At 51.8% G+C, this 16,567-nt stretch overlaps 1 protein-coding gene across 1 annotated transcript in view; it reads left to right on the forward strand.

The window, feature by feature from the left end:
- The first annotated feature begins 10,492 nt into the window (after positions 1 to 10,492).
- The window catches only part of PSAP (prosaposin), a 48,485-nt gene continuing 42,410 nt past the window's right edge, over positions 10,493 to 16,567 (forward strand). The window contains exon 1 of the mRNA XM_075934951.1: positions 10,493 to 10,643. Within this exon, the coding sequence (XP_075791066.1) occupies positions 10,514 to 10,643 (130 nt within the window). The 5' untranslated portion in view covers positions 10,493 to 10,513. The remainder of the gene's footprint in view (positions 10,644 to 16,567) is intronic.

Below are 16,567 nucleotides of genomic sequence, written 5' to 3' on the forward strand. Positions count from 1 at the left end.
TCCTCACTAGGTTTGCAAGACTGCCCACAAAAATGTTCTTTCCTCTCTTGGTTAGGCAGATTCCATCCCTTCCTAGCAATCCTTGTGCCCGGAACAGAGTCCCCTGGTTAAAGAAACCAAAGCCCTCTCTCTGATACCACCTGCACAATCACACGTTTACTTCCACAATTCGACGATCCCTACCTGGACCTTTTCCTTCAACAGGGAAGATGGATAAGAACACCACTTGCGCTTCAAATTCCTTGAGCTTTCTTCTCAGCGCTATATAATCTTCAGTGACCCGCTTGAGGTCATTCTTGGCCGTATCAATAGTTCCTACATGGAGAAGTAGGAAGGGGTAGCGATCCAAAGGTTTGATCAGTTTTGGAAGACTCTCGGTCACATCTTGAATTCTAGCTCCTGTTAAGCAGCACACTTCTCGAGATTCCATTTCTAGTCGTCAGATGGATCACTCCATCCCTCTTAGGAGAGAGTCCTTGACCAGCACCACCTGTCTTCCTCTCTTGGTAGTAGTGGTCGTGGAATCCCCATCCCTAGGACTACACATCCCATGCCTTCCGGAAGATGGGATCTCCTTCTGATCTCTTTCCTGAGAGGTCCCTGCCAAAGCATTCTCCACAGTAGTGCTTTGCAGGGAGCCTGAAAGTGGTTACTTACGTCCACCCAAATTGGCTTCCTTCTCCTGGAGGTTACATGCTTCCAGTTTTCTTCCTTGTTCTGTACTGCCCTCACTGCTTCTTCAGACTGCTGGGCCTGCAGAATTAAATGCTGCCTTCTTTCGAGGAAGTCCTCATCCTCTCTGATGGAACACAGGGTTGATATTTGGGCCTCAAGTCCTCCAATTTTTTCTTCCAAAATGGTGACCAACTTGCACTTAGTGCAGATGAAATCCCTTCTATCCTCTGAGAGGAAGACAAACATGGCACATGATGTGCAGGTAACAGCAGCAAACCTATCACTATCCATGCCTGCCTTCCTTCTGAGAGATTCCTCAGATGTTTTTAAATGTCTCCTTGAAGGGCAGGAGAGAAACAAAATTCAAGAACAAGACCACCAAACACTACTGCGGCCCCTCAGGGTATTTCCCAGGCATATACCCTGTTGGCTGCTGCCCTGTTCACTGCTCACTGCATTCGCTCTGGCTACCTTTTTATAAGGCCGCTGGCTAGGTCTGCCTCAAAGCCTTGTCTTTAATCCAATTAGTCCCTGAAGGCCCACCTGGAACAAAGGACTCCCAATTCACACTTTTCAAACTGCCAAACATAGTCAAACAAATGCTCACAAATACGTTTATACTCACAATACAGCTCCCCAAAAGCCATAAACCTCCCCGTGCAAAAGGCTTCCAACAGGATCTAAGAGGATGTCTTCTAAGAGGATCTAAGAAACCAGTGTTTCTCAGATTGGGGATCCTGATCCAAAAAGGAGTAGCAGACAGGGTGAAAAAGTTTTTTTATGGGGTCATACTATTGCCACCCCTTACTTCTATGCTGCCTTCATAGCTGGAGAGCAGTATCTGTTGGCTGGGTCCCCGATTCTGCAGGCAGCAGTACAGAAGTAATGGTGGCAAAACCATACCATGCTATCCTGACTTCTGTGTTGCTGCTGGCAGCGGCTCTGCCTCCATAGCTGGGCTCCTGGCCAGCAGCCACCAGTCTCCAGCTACCTAGATCTGAAGGAAGTATTGTTGCCAGCAGCAGCACAAAAGTAAGGGTAGGAGTGCTTCAACCCTCCCACCTAAAATAACCTTGCAAGCACTCTCCAACTCCTTTGTGGGTCAGGACCCCTACAATTACAACACTGTGAAATTTCAGATTTAAATGAAATCATGAAAATTATGGTTTTAAAAATCCTCTGACTGAAATTGTCCAAAATGGACTGTGAATTTGGGAAGGCCCTAATGATAAAATTTACATGGCTGATAGTATGTATATTAAAGTCTCCCGAGAAAATAATAAGTGCCTTTGCTTCAACAACCTGAAATCTGTTGGCTAATCTTGTCTCCTTTTTAGGTTTTTCCTTAGAAGCCTTTAGTCTTCCACACTGGTCCTGGGATGGATATTGCTAAGGCAAACACAAAAATTACTCTCTCTCCTACTCAAGCCACAAAGCTATCACCAAGATTCAATCCTTACTAATGGATACAACCAAATTGCCAAATCATGGGGGAGTTTATTCAAACCAAATAAACTAGGAGTGGATGAACTAGTTAAGCAGAATCAGTGTTCCTTGACTACTTTAAAATTAATGCAGCAGTGCTTTGGATGCCATCCTGTAATCCCATTGCCCTTGCAGATGGCTGAGGATCTCAGTCACCCTGTACCTATGTAATATAAAGCACTTGCATAAACTGGTTAAATACAGAGTTATCGGTAACATGCAGGTAACACGCAGCTTTACATCTGATATGAAAAGATGTAAATAACACCATCTTTTATTGCACAGAAGAGATCAGCACCTAGCAGAGGTGCATAGGTTGAAACTGAACCCAAACAAGAGAGAAGTGAAACTTGTGGGAATAGGGAAGCAGTTTGAGAAACTTGCCTCCTCCATAGCTCCCCCAAGTCCCTCCTCAGTTGAAGGCATCTACCTATTCATTGTAAAGGTGTTTCATGGCCTCAGGTTCCTCTGTACTAGGGTTGGAGGCCTAAATACATTCCATTTGCACAGGACATGAATTTGCTCCCTTATCTCAGATATACAGCTAGCAACAATGATCCACAATTTTGAGCTCCAGGCTCAATAATTGCAACTCCCATATCTGGGAATGAAGCCAGACAGCCTAAGGGAGCATCAGCTGGTACAGCACCTGGCTGCTTGCTCAGCAGCATGAGCTGCTGTAAACATATTGACCTGCTGTTCTGCATACTGAAATCCCCTACAACTACAGTACTAACTTTTTTTGTGGCTGTTTTTTAATTTAAAGTCTTGTGTTTTTTTATTCCTAAACCCACATATGTGAGAATCTCAGCTCAATTTTGTTTAAGTTGCAGAATAAAGACTGAAAACATAGCTCTGAAGCACAAGAGTAAGAAGACACATAAAACCCAATTTTATTATTTTTAAATCTCTATTTTTAAGTCACTATATTTGGGGATGAGGGAAAAAAACCAAAACCAAAAAAGGACTGACATGATTTTAGATTCTGTTCAGATCTTTTTTTGCTGCTCTTGTTTAGTATCCAAAGCCTCTATGCCAGTGGTCTCCAACCTTTTTACACCCAAGATCACTTTTTAAATCTCAGAACAAGTGAAGATCTACTGCCCCATCCTTCCCACAAGACCTCACCCCCCCCTTGAAGCCCCGCCCTCTCTATTCTTCTCCTCTCCATCACTTGCTATCCCCAGCCCTTATACACTCTATACTGCCACTCCCCCCCCCCCCCCAATTCTTACGTAGGAAGAGGTTTCTCCAAAATTTGGCCTGTCTAGACTGGACCAAATGTTAGAAAAACCTCTTATTTTGGAATTGCTCTTATTCCTCGTGGAATGAGGAATATAGGGGTTACTGAAAGACCATGTTTGCTCTTCCACTTAAAAAAGAAGAAGAACAAATGCATCCCTGGATGTGGAAGAGTTTTTCTGGATATCTCTGGAATCCTGAAAAAACTCCTGCAGTCTTGCCATACCCTCACTAGATTGAGACAGGTTGTGTGGGCTCTGGGGTGGGAATGAGGGATTTGGGTGTGGGAAGGGGTGAGAGGTGCAAGCTCTGAGAGGAAATTTGGATGCAGGAGGAGGTGGAGAAGGGGATGCTGGCTTGGGGAGGGCGTTCCAGGCTGGGGAGTGTTGGGTCAGATAGAGGGCTGGGCTACTAAGCAAGCCACAGGCTTGCGGCTGTGAGGGTGCAGGAATTTAGGTTTGGGTATGTGAGGGGCTCAGGGCAGGGGGTTCCAGTGTATGATAAGCTCAGATCTAGGGTCTGGGGTTAGTGGTGGTGCAGGAGTGTTATAATGCTGCGGCCAGATGGGGGCTTGGCCCCAATTGGGGATTTGTTGGCCAGGCTTCATTTTAAATAAAAGACTACGTCAAACACAAAACATTTCTGCATTGACTTTATTTATGAGAAGGGCAGGGAACCTGTTTTGAGACAGGGGGTCACTGACCCACAGACAAGTCAGTTGGGGACACAAGAGAGATGCAACCCCCCCAAACTCCTCCTCAAAACCCCCCAAGCCTCACTAATGTGGCCCCAACTGTGCTGGTGGGAGCAGGGAACATGGTACCGAGGAAGGGTGCTAGTGGGTGCTGGGGCAGGGAACAGAGTGCTGGGGTGGGAGCAGGATTCTGCAGCAGGGCACAGTGGAGAGGGGACAGGGTACCCTGGAGGAGGGGACAGGGTTCTGCAGCAGGGGACAGGGTGCCAGTGGGGGCAGGGAGTCCCCTGCACCAGCCTCCTCTCATAACTCCCCCTCCCTGCCGCCTCCTCCGAGGCCAACTTGCCCCTCCCGCGGTGCAGGAAAGCCCCCACATGCACCATCTCTGGGGCCAACTCCCCGCTTCTGTGGCGCAGGGAAGCCCCCTGAGCGCGCCTCCTCCAGGGCCAACTCCCCTTCCTGCAGAGGAGGGAAGCCCCGGTGCGCGCCTCCTCTGCCCCCCCCCCCCCCGAAGTTCCAGCACGCCACAGACCTGAGGGAGGGGAGCAGCCCCTCTTCCAGAACCCCCGGAAGTGGCACGCAGCTGCAGGACTTCAATCCACCCTGCAGGGAACCGGCACTACCTCCATGTTCCCTGGAGGTAGGTACTGGGATTTCTAGGGGGTGGGGGAAAATTAGGGGGCCCCCTGAAACGCCTCGCGATCAACTGGTCGAGCCCTTGCGATTGACCAGTGGATCGCAATCGACCGGTTGGTGACCACAGCTCTGTAAGGTTGCCTGCCTCATTTGTTCATGCGCCCACTGCAGTTATAAGCTGCTAAAACAACAAAACTGATTAGTAACAGACACAGAGGGGTAGTCATGTTAGTTTGTAACTGAAAAAAGCTTAAAAAACATTAGTTCTGCAGCACCTTAAAAACTAACAGAGATTTATAAGGGCAGGAGAGAGGTAGTAGTTCCACAGGAGTCATCCTAGACTATGAGGGTATGTCAATACTACAAAGTTAATTCGAACTAACAGCCATTAGTTCAAATTAATTTTCATAGGCGCTACACAGGCAAACCGCTAGTTCGAACTTAATTCGAACTAGTGGAGCGCTTAATTCGAACTAGCAGAGTGCTTAATTCAAACTAGGTAAACCTCATTCTACGAGGACTAACGCCTAGTTCGAATTAAGTAGTTCGAATAAAGGGCTGTGTAGCCACTTAATTCGAACTAGTGGGAGGCTAGCCCTCCCCAGCTTTCCCTGGTGGCCACTCTGGGCACAACCAGGGAAACTCGTCTGCCCCCCTCCCAGCACCGAAGCCCTTAAAGGGGCACAGTCTGGCTACGGTGCCCGTGCCAGTTGCAAGCCTGCCAGCACCCAGCCAGCAGACCCTGCACCTGGCACGGCACGAGCCAGCCACCCGTTGCCACCCAGCCCTCCGTCTCTTCCCGGGACCAGGCTGGCGGCTCCCAGGAGCCTGCCCGGGGCTGCAAGAGGCGGGCGCCCGCCTGGTCTAGTGCAGAGATCGTGGACCTCATAGAGGTTTGGGGGGAAGCCTCCAATGTCCACGACCTCCGCACTAGGCACAGGAAAGTGGCCATCTAGGGCAGGAGAGCTGCCAGCCTGGCCAACCAGGAGCAGGTTTCCATGAAAATCAAGGTGGTCGAGTGAGCCCCCGACCCTGAGCTTAGAACATAAAAACATAAGAATGGCCGTACTGGGTCAGACCAAAGGTCCATCTAGGCCAGTAGCCTGTCTGCCGACAGCGGCCAACACTAAGTACCCTGGAGGGGATGGACCGAAGACAATGACCAAGCCATTTGTCTTGTGCCATCCATCTCCAGCCTTCCACAAACAGAAGCCAGGGACACCATTTCTACCCCCTGGCTAATACAATTCCATGGACCCAACCTCCATGAATTTATCTAACTTCTCTCTAAACTCTGTTATAGTTCTAGCCTTCACAGCCTCCTGTGGCAAGGAGTTCCATAGGTTGACTATTTGCTTTGTGCAGAACTTTCTGTTATTAGTTTGAAGCCTGCTACCCATTAATTTCATTTGGTCCTCTAGTCCTTCTATTATGGGTACTAATGAAGAACTTTTCTTTATGCACCCTCTCCACACCACTCATGCTTTTATAGACCTCTATCATATCCCCCCTCAGTCTCTTCTTTTCTAAGCTGAAAAGTCCCAGTCTCTTTAGCCTCTCTTCATATGGGACCTGTTCCAAACCCCTGATCATTTTAGTTGCCCTTTTCTGAACCTTTTCCAAGGCCAAAATATCTTTTCTGGGGTGAAGAGATCACATCTGTACACAGTACTGAAGATATGGCGTACCATAGTTTGATACTTCCCCTCCTCCTTCTTCCCCTGGCTTCCCCCTTCCAGCTCCCTCTTCCCAGGTTTGCTCTTTCCCTCTCCCACCCTCTCTCTTCCCCTCTCCCACCTCCTTTTCCCAGTCTCCCAAGTTTTGTTCAATAAAGAGAGTTTCTATTTTTGAACACGTGTCCTTTATTTTGTACATCAGGAAGGGGAGCTAGGGAGGGATAAGTGGAAGGAGGTGAGGGAGGAATGGGGTACGAGCCCCCGACGGGGAGGACTAGGGTGGCTTTGCGGGCTCCTCGGGGTGGAAGCTCTCCTGCAGCCCCCCGATTGACCCCCCCCCCAGATGGCAGCCTGTGGCAAATGCAGCCGGGCTGATGGCCGAGTGCTGTGATGTGCCGAGTGTGGGCATTCAGGGCACTCCAAGCCAGGACTGCTTTGCTGTCCCTCATCGAGTTAGACAAGCGAGCGGGGAACCCCTGAGAACTGTCTGTCTGGGGTGGGGGTCAGGTCCGTTTAAGCACAGCCCTTGGCTAGCCTGAGACAGCAGCTCCACGCTCTAAGTCCTAATCTGATGCCCTGCTGGCACTGCTTCCGGCCATCCTTAACTTCGGTTCAGGGTCCACTCAAAGTGGACATGCTAGTTCGAATTAGCAAAATGCTAATTCGAACTACAGGCAGTCCCCGGGTTACGTACAAGATAGGGACTGTAGGTTTGTTCTTAAGTTGAATCTGTATGTAAGTCGGAACTGGCGTCCAGATTCAAACACTGCTGAAACTGACCGCCAGTTCTGACTTACATACAGAATCAACTTAAGAACCCCAGGCGTCCCCAAGTCAGCTGCTGCTGAAACTGATCAGCAGCTGATTCCAGGAAGCCCGGGGCAGAGCAACTCTGCCTGGGGCTTCCTGTAGTCAGCGCTGGTCAGTTTCAGCAGAAGCTGACTTGGGACGCCTGGGGCAGAGCAGCTGGGGTAGTGCCCAGAGCGGCGCTGCAGGACCAATCGGCAGCGCCCCACCTGCTCTGCCCCAGAGTCGAAAACAAAAGCCTGGTCTGCTGGGGGGGGGAGCACACTAGCTGCGCCCCCCCCCCCCAGCAGACCAGGGACATGGGGAGCAGAGCCGCAGCGGCAGCGGGGTGCTGTGCCTCTGAGGCTTTGCTCTGGCAAAGCCTCAGAGGCGCGGGACCCCGCCGCGGCTGCGGCTTCAGTCCGGGTGCCTGTGGTCTGCTGGGGACCGTCCCCAGCAGACCACAGGCACCCAGACTGAAGCGGCAGCAGCGGCGGTTCCCCGCGCCTCTGAGGCTTTGCTCTGGCAAAGCCTCAGAAGCGCAGGAACCCGCCCGGTGCCACTGGTCTGCTGGAGACGGTCTCCAGCAGACCAGGGGCACCGGAGCAGCTTACGAACGGGGCTTTCTCGCCCCGACCTTCGGGGCGAGAAAGCCCCGTTCGTAAGTGCGGATCCGACGTAAGTCGGATCCGCGTAAGTCGGGGACTGCCTGTAGTTTTTAGGTCTAGATGCACTAGTTCGAATTAGCTTAGTTCAAATTAACTAATTCGAATTAAGTTTGTTCGAATTAGTGCTGTAGTGTAGACATACCCTGAGACAGGTAAGAATGAGCATTGACTTCTGAGTATTGGGAACCCAATGCTGAATTAATTTCTGATTTATCTTTCTCTTAATAAGTCTAATACATGGTCTTGTGCTCATCTATGGCATAGCCACAGGTGGGCCTGAGTGGGCTGTGGCTTAGGCCCCAGCTCTTACTGCAGCTGGGGAGATGATCAGGGTATTACAGAGACCCTGATTTGCCCAGTGCTCCAGCAGGGGAGCAGGGACTGACCCCACTTTGTCAGGCACTCTAGGGATGTGTCTAGACTACATGCCTCCTTCGACGGAGGCATGTAGATTAGTCAGATCGGAAGAGGGAAATGAAGCCGCGATTAAAATAATCGCGGCTTCATTTAAATTTAAATGGCTGCCCCGATCTGCCGATCAGCTGTTTGTCGGCAGATCGGGGCAGTCTGGACGCGACGCGCCGACAAAGAAGCCTTTCTTCATCGGCACAGGTAAACCTGGTTTCACGAGGCTTACCTGTGCCGATGAAGAAAGGCTTCTTTGTCGGCACGTTGCGTCCAGACTGCCCCGATCTGCCGACAAACAGCTGATCGGCAGATCGGGGCAGCCATTTAAATGTAAATGAAGCCGCGATTATTTTAATCGCGGCTTCATTTCCCTCTTCCGATCTGACTAATCTACATGCCTCTGTCGACGGAGGCATGTAGTCTAGACACACCCTGGCTGGTAGCAGGACCAGGACATCACAGCAGGGCCATAACAAGGGCAAGGCGAGGGAGGCACTTGCCTCCGGCACATAGCTGAGAGGGCACAGAAAAGACAGCTACTACACTGTCTTTGCTCGTGCCAGGTCAGCACCCCCGCCCACAACTAGGAAGGTCTTGCCTCAGGCACCAAATTAACTAGTTACGACTCTGCATCAGTGCTTAAACCCCACTGCTGTCATTGCCCACTCACCCACAGTTTCTAGTCATGCCAGTGGTGGTAGAACAAAACAACTCTTCCACTTTCTTTCTTTGGGGAGTAAGAGGAGATTTTGGTGGCTGTATATTTCTGTGAAGACTCCTGAATGCTAGCATTGTGGGACACATTAGTAATGTAATCTACAGTTAAACATGAGCAATTAACAGCAGCAGTGAGCCAGAAATGCTGAGAGGCAGAAGCAAGTCACTTCTTCTTCTGACCCTTGAGGTGCGGCTATAGGGCAACTAACATCCCAGGGCCAGTGTTTGTCCACTGAGTGGGCTCATGGGACTGTGCAACTGCAGCATCCATGTTTTTTATGGCAGTATTTCTCAGCCTTTTTTTTATAAAGTACACATTTAAAAAAAAGTATAAGTACCCCCAGAGCCAGGCAACCCCAGCCTTCTTGCTCTAACCCAATGCCCCGTCTCTCCCTCAGAGCCAGGTACCAGACATATGGTAACCCTACCTTTGAAGTGCCCACTCCCACTACCTGGCCCTGCCTTGGTGGCTTGTCTCCAGGGAGCAAGTGGCCCGCCAGCGCCAGGCTCGCCACGTGGGGCTGTGCACTCCCGCCCCAGCCCGGCGCCCCCCTAGTGTGGTGCCTGAGGGCAACTGTCCCCCTTGCCCATCCTGGCTACACCTCTGATGTGTGTGTGTGGGGGGGTCTTTTGGAGCAAAGTTTATTGAGCTGCTTCACCATTTTTTAGCTCCTCTCGGCAGTGCCACGGGGGAAGCAGCAACGGGGATGCCTTACACCAAGCTGCTGGCAGGGGTAGGGGTAATGCGCCTCTCCAGGTTCAGCCGCCCGCCACACTGGAGCACCCGGGGAGGCTGCCGGAGCGGAACTTAGAATTGCCCAGAGTCTCCCCGCAGCTGCCGCCACAGCGAGACGCGTTCCCCACCAGCGCTGGGGGGTGCGCAGAGCGGCTGTTAACGGCTGGGCACGCGGCTCCGAACATTCAATTTGACAGGCACGTGGCACCGCCCCGCCCCAATCCCCTTCGCAGGGCAAACCCCGTTTCACTTGTGCTGATGTACCCCTCAGGGCACCCTACAGGGGTTGAGAAACGCTGCTCTATGGGGCTCTGGCCTTCCGCAGCTCAGGCCGCAGCTCCAGCCCTAAGAGCCACACAGCCCAAGGGCCCTTCGCCTGAGCCAGCCGGAGAGGGGTTTTCCGGCTCCGCGGACGCCCCGGGCTTGGGGTGAGGGTGGCGGGTGAGCCCCGGCCGGGCTCCGTGCCCACCTACAAGCGGAGGGAGGCCGGGCACCTCCCCACACCGGGATAACTAGCTGAACCGAGCACCCCTCGGCTGGCCCGTCACGTGGTGTCCGAGCGTGCCCCTCCTACAATCTCCCCTCCCCCCAATTACTCCTTGCTGCGCACGCGCCATCTCCCTGATCCCTCGTCGCCCGATCTGAGTCAGCGTCAGGAGACCAGGAGAAAAGGCGCATGCGCGGTACTGAAGCCGCTGGGGACAATATGGGTGGGAGGGGGGGGGTCAACGGTGGAGTGATGGGCGCATGCGCAGTGGCGGTGGGGAAACCCCAGCAGGGTGGGCAGAGCATGCGCAGTGGGGGGCTTGGGCTGGCCGTATATAGGCTGGGATCAGCTGATACGGCTCCGCATTGCAGACGGTGGAGTTCTGGAGAGGCCGTTATGCAGCTGCTGCTTCTCTCGTGCCTGTTGGCTGCCGGTAAGCGGGGTCGGGTGCTGGGCCGCGGCGCCCCCGCCTGTCTTGGTGCGCGGGCTGGGCTCGCCCCTGGAGGCCGGGCCGGTGCGTGCGACGGGGCAGAGCGGAGCCGCCCGGCCTAACCTGGAGTCGGGAGCGCTGGGCTGGTCTCCGGGCTGGGGGGTCGAGGCCGGAGCCTGCGTGTCTCCCGCACCGGTGCAGTGGGCGCTACGCGGGGACCGTGTCCTCGGAGCTTTGTCAAGCCTGGGCCGTGGCCATGTAGCGGCCGGAGCGGGAAGCGAAGCGGCACCTACTGACCGTAGGCACAGTTAGTCTCCTGTTCCCCTGCCCCCGCCGGCACAGTGTCCTCCTCGGCCATCTCCCTGCGTGGGCACTGGCCTCAGCGCAGCAGCCTTCGGGCGCTGGGTCGGTACTAGGTGGCTGGTCTGTCTGAAGACAATAGCGGTAACTCCTGTAATATCCTTGCTCATGTTCTCTTCACTCCACTCCTTATAGTCAATACGTAGCCAGGGCCATAGGTTTGGCCTGTTCTTACTTGGCTGTTTCAGATGTTGACTGAACACTTACACGGTACCGATTTTAATAGTCAATATTTTATATGACCTTCAGTGCTTCTCTAGTAAAATAAACCTGCCAAATGATCCTAACATCTTAGACTAAATGCCTCTCCACTAGCAAGGACTAAAATTAAAGAACCTTTTAACATAAAATTAGTCTACCAAATTTTGGTATCAAGTTTACAGGCACATTCTTCAAAAGACAATGCTGACTGGTTCTATGAATAACACAGCATTGTAAAACTGCTGGCTGCCAAAGCCTGAGGAATAGGAAAAAGCATCCAAGAACATGTTGTGGGTGGAGAGTTGGAAGAAAATAATTCTTGCCTAGAGCCTTAATATTACTGTACTAATGACACTGCAATACACACCGTTATGCAATTTAGCTTGATACTCTGTGCTTTTGTGCTCTGGTGTGTTTGAGTATTTTACAGCAGTAAATAAACATTTTGTGTCCTGAATAGTCTATGTTCTTAATAGAACAGAATATTAGGGAAGTTGGCAGAATAATGAAAAAAGGAATAAACTAAAACAAATTTGAAGGGTTTCTTGAGGAGTAGTGTTTCATATGAATTATGAAGGGCCTATCTTGAATCTATCAAAAAAGAAAAACCCAGGTCTTGAAAAATTGACCTGACACCGAATTCAGAACAAACTAAATTGGAGAGCACTTTTGGGAACAAAGTGCAGATGAGAAGCCAGCCTTCACACCAATTACTGAAAAATGGGTTTAGGTTGAGATTTGTAGTAGGAAGTTGTCTCCTCTCATGCTGCTGGTTGTAGGCAGATATACTTGGAGTTTTGGAAATCCTACCAACTGAACCCTTCTCTGTTCTGCCCCATGTCAACTCAGACTCCTGCTAATGGCAGTGTCATTACTCTATCCTCATGTCAGCCTCTTGGTGGTGGAGGAGGAGGTGTTTCTATTCTACCCTTAATTGCTTCTCTGTGTTAGAGTGCTCTTTCCCCTGAATGACTAGGTCTGATGCTGGTCTCTGCATTTGTTCATATTTACCTATTGTTGGTAAAGTGAAAATGAAATGTGTATTTCAGTTTCATAACTGTCCATAAGCTTATGAATAGTAGAGATGAAAATTCATCAAGTATTGCCAATTTTCACTTTGTAGCTTGGGAAAGTTCTGAACAGCAGCAAACATATCAGTTGCACCTAGCCTGACTAGAGAGGCAGTACAGTATTGCTCTGACCTGAAAGTGTTTTTGCAATCAATGGCTAAAACACTTTTAAACTATAGCCTGCAGAAAACTGATGGTGTCCTCTAACGGCACCCTGCCCCCAAACCATCTCACTTATAAATGAGCACATGTATTTTTAACCTTTGACTAGGGCTGTAAAAGTGGTGGTAAAGTGTATTTGGGTAAACACAACTGCTGACTTTTTTTAAGCAGTTACACATTTACATGTAGCAGGGCATGGGAGAGCTGGTGCTCATGGGGAGCTGGCCCAACTTTTCTGCCACTTGCTTCTGATACAGAGTAGGGGTGTTGGATATTGTGCAGTTGAAAAGATTCCATGCAGTTACATGACTAAGCAGTTATGTGGTAGTCCCTGAGGGTTGGGCCAGTGCACTGTTGGCCCCACTTCCAGGGAGCCCTTGCCATTCCCTGCTGCTGCCTGTCTATCAGTTTTAAAAAACAGCTTCCTGTGCAGGTCTACACCCTAATACAGAGGCAGCAGTGTGGATTTGCAGTGGCCTCTGTCTATGGGGAGAGGGGTCTGAGCTCCCCATGGCCAGAAGCTGCTGCTGCAGCAGAGCAGCCTTTGTCCATGGCAGGCCCAGCCTGGGCATGGACACGGGCTGCTCTGTGGGATGTGGAGCAGTCTTTGTTCATGGGGAGCTTGGACCCCCAGAGACAGGAGCTGCTGCCATAGAGCATCCTCTGTCCACATGGAGCTTGGGCCTGCTGGCAGCCTCTCCTGTCTTCCTCCCTCCTCCCCCTCCGCTCCCTTGGCAGTGGTGCTGGGGGGAACCAGTTAAGCTAGCCCCCCCCCCAGCATTGGCTCCTGCCTGCCTCTTGCCCCTGCCTACAAAGGTGGGGAGTAGGTGGGTCCACGGGAGTGGATGTGTGTGTGTGGGGGGGGGGGGAGGAGTTGGCTTGAAAGCTGGCTCCCCTCATGTATTGATGCCAGCCTACCCCCCCTCACCTATTAGAGACATGGGGGGTGGGGGTGGCAGGTAGATCTAATGGCTTTTAAGCTAGGGCCCCTCCCTGCCTTGCTCTCTGAGAGGCAGCAAAGGGTGGAGAGGAAATGCATATAGTTGAGAATACAGTACTTCCTCATTTAACACTATAGATATGTTTCAGAAAATGATCGTATTACATGAGAACATGTTATGTGGAGTCAACTTTCCCATTGAAAATAATGGAAGAAGTGGGGGTTGCGTTTCAAGTGGTGGTGTCTGTTGGGACCAGGACATAAGGTTGGGGGAGAAAGGGGACTGGGTTACAGCAGGATGGGGAGGTGTTTGGCTCTGGGGAAGGGGAGGTGGATTAGGTTGGGAGTATGCCCCTGTGACAATCTGCTGGGACCCGCACTGCGTCCAGCAAGGGGGGGCGCTGGTAAACAGCACGGCGAGCAGCGAACCCTCCACCACTTTGCAGGGAGACAGGAGAAGTGCCATGAAGCTGCCTGCCCGCAAGTGGGGGCAGAGGTGAGGGGGCAAGGCATCGGGTGGGGGGGGTCAGTGGGGAACAGCACAGTGAGCGGCAAACCCTCCACCGCTTTGCAAGGAGGCAGGGAATCAATGAGTGTTCATTGTATAAATGGCCAGGGCTCGACAAACTATAGAATCTACTCACCTGTGGCGAATAGATTTCAGCCATGTGCCCTGTTTACCAGCAGTGCCCGCATGCGCAATGCAGCTCTTGTGCATGCGCTGTGCGGAGCTGGCGAGCAGCTTTCACTGCCATTTGTCAAGCCCTGTAAATGGCTATATGCTAAACATCTCTACCCTTGACTAGAAAGGAGGTTTTAACTCGGGGTGCATCTATGCAGCAGGACTTGGCTCAATTTGTGTAGCTTATTTTGAAATTGCGAGCATCTACACAATGCTTATTTCAAAATAGAGCACTCTACCTCCTCACTCCTCATATAATGAGGGTTACAGGAGCTGGAATAAGTCCTCCAGCCTGACCGTATTTCGACATTATTTCAAAATAACTGACTGCTGTGTAGACATGGACTTAAGTTATTTTGAAATAATGCTGGCTATTTTTGAAATCTTGCTATGTAGTTGTCCCCTCAGTTATGAATTGTTCTTTAGATGCAGTTAATTCACTAGCTGATGGCATTTCTATCGACTAGACCAGTGTTTCCCAATTTTATTTGGCTGAGGAACCCTTTTCAGCTTTTCAAAATTTCAAGGAACCCCTAGGTTTGTCAAGCGCAAAAAAGGGGGGTGAGGGACCCACCAATTCATGAAATTCACATTCCTTCCCCAAGACCCCCCCATCTCCCTTCTGTGAGGCCTCATCCACTCTGTTCCCCTCCTCTCCATCACTTGCTATACCCAGCCCTTATACCTGTCTCAACCTAGTGAGAGTGAGGTATGGGGTGGGAATGAGGGATTTGGGTGTGGGAAGGGGTGAGAAGTACAAGCTCTAGGAGGGAATTTGGATGCAGGAGAAGGGGCTGTTGACTCAGGGAGGGGACTCTAGGCTGGGGAGTGTTGGGTTCAAGTGGAAGCTTGGGGTGCTGAGCAAGCCAGGGCTTGTGGATGTGAGGGTGCAGGAGTTTGGGCTGGATATGTGAGGGACTCAGGGCAAGGAGGCTGTGAGTATGATGGGCTCAGGATACAGATTTGTGATCTGGCACCCTCTAGACCTGACTGGTCCCAGATGAGGAATTTTTGGACCAGGGGAGGTCATTTCAGGGCTCCTGGTCCCACCCTCCCTTCCCCACTAGGCTTCTTTGCGCTTCTATCCCCTGCAACCGAACTAAGCTGCCCACCCCTGCTGGTTCCCTGCACTTCCCCCCAAAACCATCCCTCACAATCCAAGGGAGTGCAGCACCAGTTCCCTGCAGCCCCTCACAGCCCAGCTGAGCTGCCCGTCTGTTCTGTATGCCCTCCCCCATCCACCCCAGCCCAGCTGAGCCCTGCACTGGTTTCCTGCATGCCTCTCTCACAGCACAGCTGAGACCCGTTTCCCTGCACCTCCTCCAAGCCCCACAAAACTGCTGAGCCAAGAGCCATTACCTGTCCCTCCCTCCCCTTGAGTCTAGCCCCAGTTCCCGGCACCTCCCTCCGCCTGCAGTCAAACCGAGCTCTGAGCTCCACACACACACACCCCCCCCACCCCACAGCCCCCCAGACCTCCCCACTCTGCAACCCAGCTGAGCTCAATTTCTCTGCACCTTCCCCCAAACCACGTAGACATGCTGAGCCAGTGCTGATTCCCTGCCTCTGCCTTCCTCCCTCCCCTTGGCTGTGTCTACACTGGCAGGATCTTGCGCCAAAGCGGCCGCTCTTGAGCAAATATTTGCTGCCTGTCTACACTGGCCGTGTGTTCTTGCGCAAGTACACTAACGTTCTCATGTATGAAATCAGGGCTTCTTCCGCAAGAACTACAGTACTCTCACTCAGGGATAAGCCCTTTTGAGCAACTATTCTTGTGCAAGAGGCCAGTGTAGACAGGCAACATGAATTTCTTGAGCAAGAAAGCCCTATGGCTAAAATGGCTATTGGCACTTTCTTGGGCAAGAGTGTCCACACTGCCATAGATGCTCTTGTGCAAAAGCACAGCTCGTACATGGAAGAGTGGATGTGTTCTTGTACAAGAAACAACCAGTGTAGACATAGCCTAAGAGTTTCCTCACATGAGCAAAATGAATTGTTGTGCACCAGTATTGAGTTCATGTGGATTGTTTGGATGTGCCACCCAGGTTATTAATATTTTTAAACCTCTACCTTTCCCTCTGCTGCCCCCTGACTCCTCACCCTCCTCTGCTGTCCTGACTCCTGCTCTTCTCACTGTCCTCAGCCCTCCTGCAACCTGCCCCCTCCACCAGCCCTTCTCTCCTCCCTGTGCCCACTTCTCCAGTAGCCCCACTCTGATCATGTGAGCTACCCCTCCTCATCCCCTCTTCTAACATCTCCCTCTACAAACCTGCCCCGCGTGTCTCCTCTGATGGTGGTCCCTCCACTGAGCAGGTGTCTGCCCAGAATCCCCTGGCACCTGCACCTTCTCTTACCCCTGCACCCTCCTGGTGCCTCCCTCTTCCCTCACTTCCCCTGCCCCCTTGCTCCATTTTTCCCTGATGCCCACCCCTCACCACCCTCTGCCCCCATTCCTCTCATGCCCCTGTGCCCTCTCACATGACTTGCTCCATCCCCACCTTCCTCATGCCCA

The sequence above is a fragment of the Pelodiscus sinensis genome, chromosome 8, assembly GCF_049634645.1.
Source record: "Pelodiscus sinensis isolate JC-2024 chromosome 8, ASM4963464v1, whole genome shotgun sequence".
NCBI classification, from domain to species: domain Eukaryota; kingdom Metazoa; phylum Chordata; order Testudines; family Trionychidae; genus Pelodiscus; species Pelodiscus sinensis.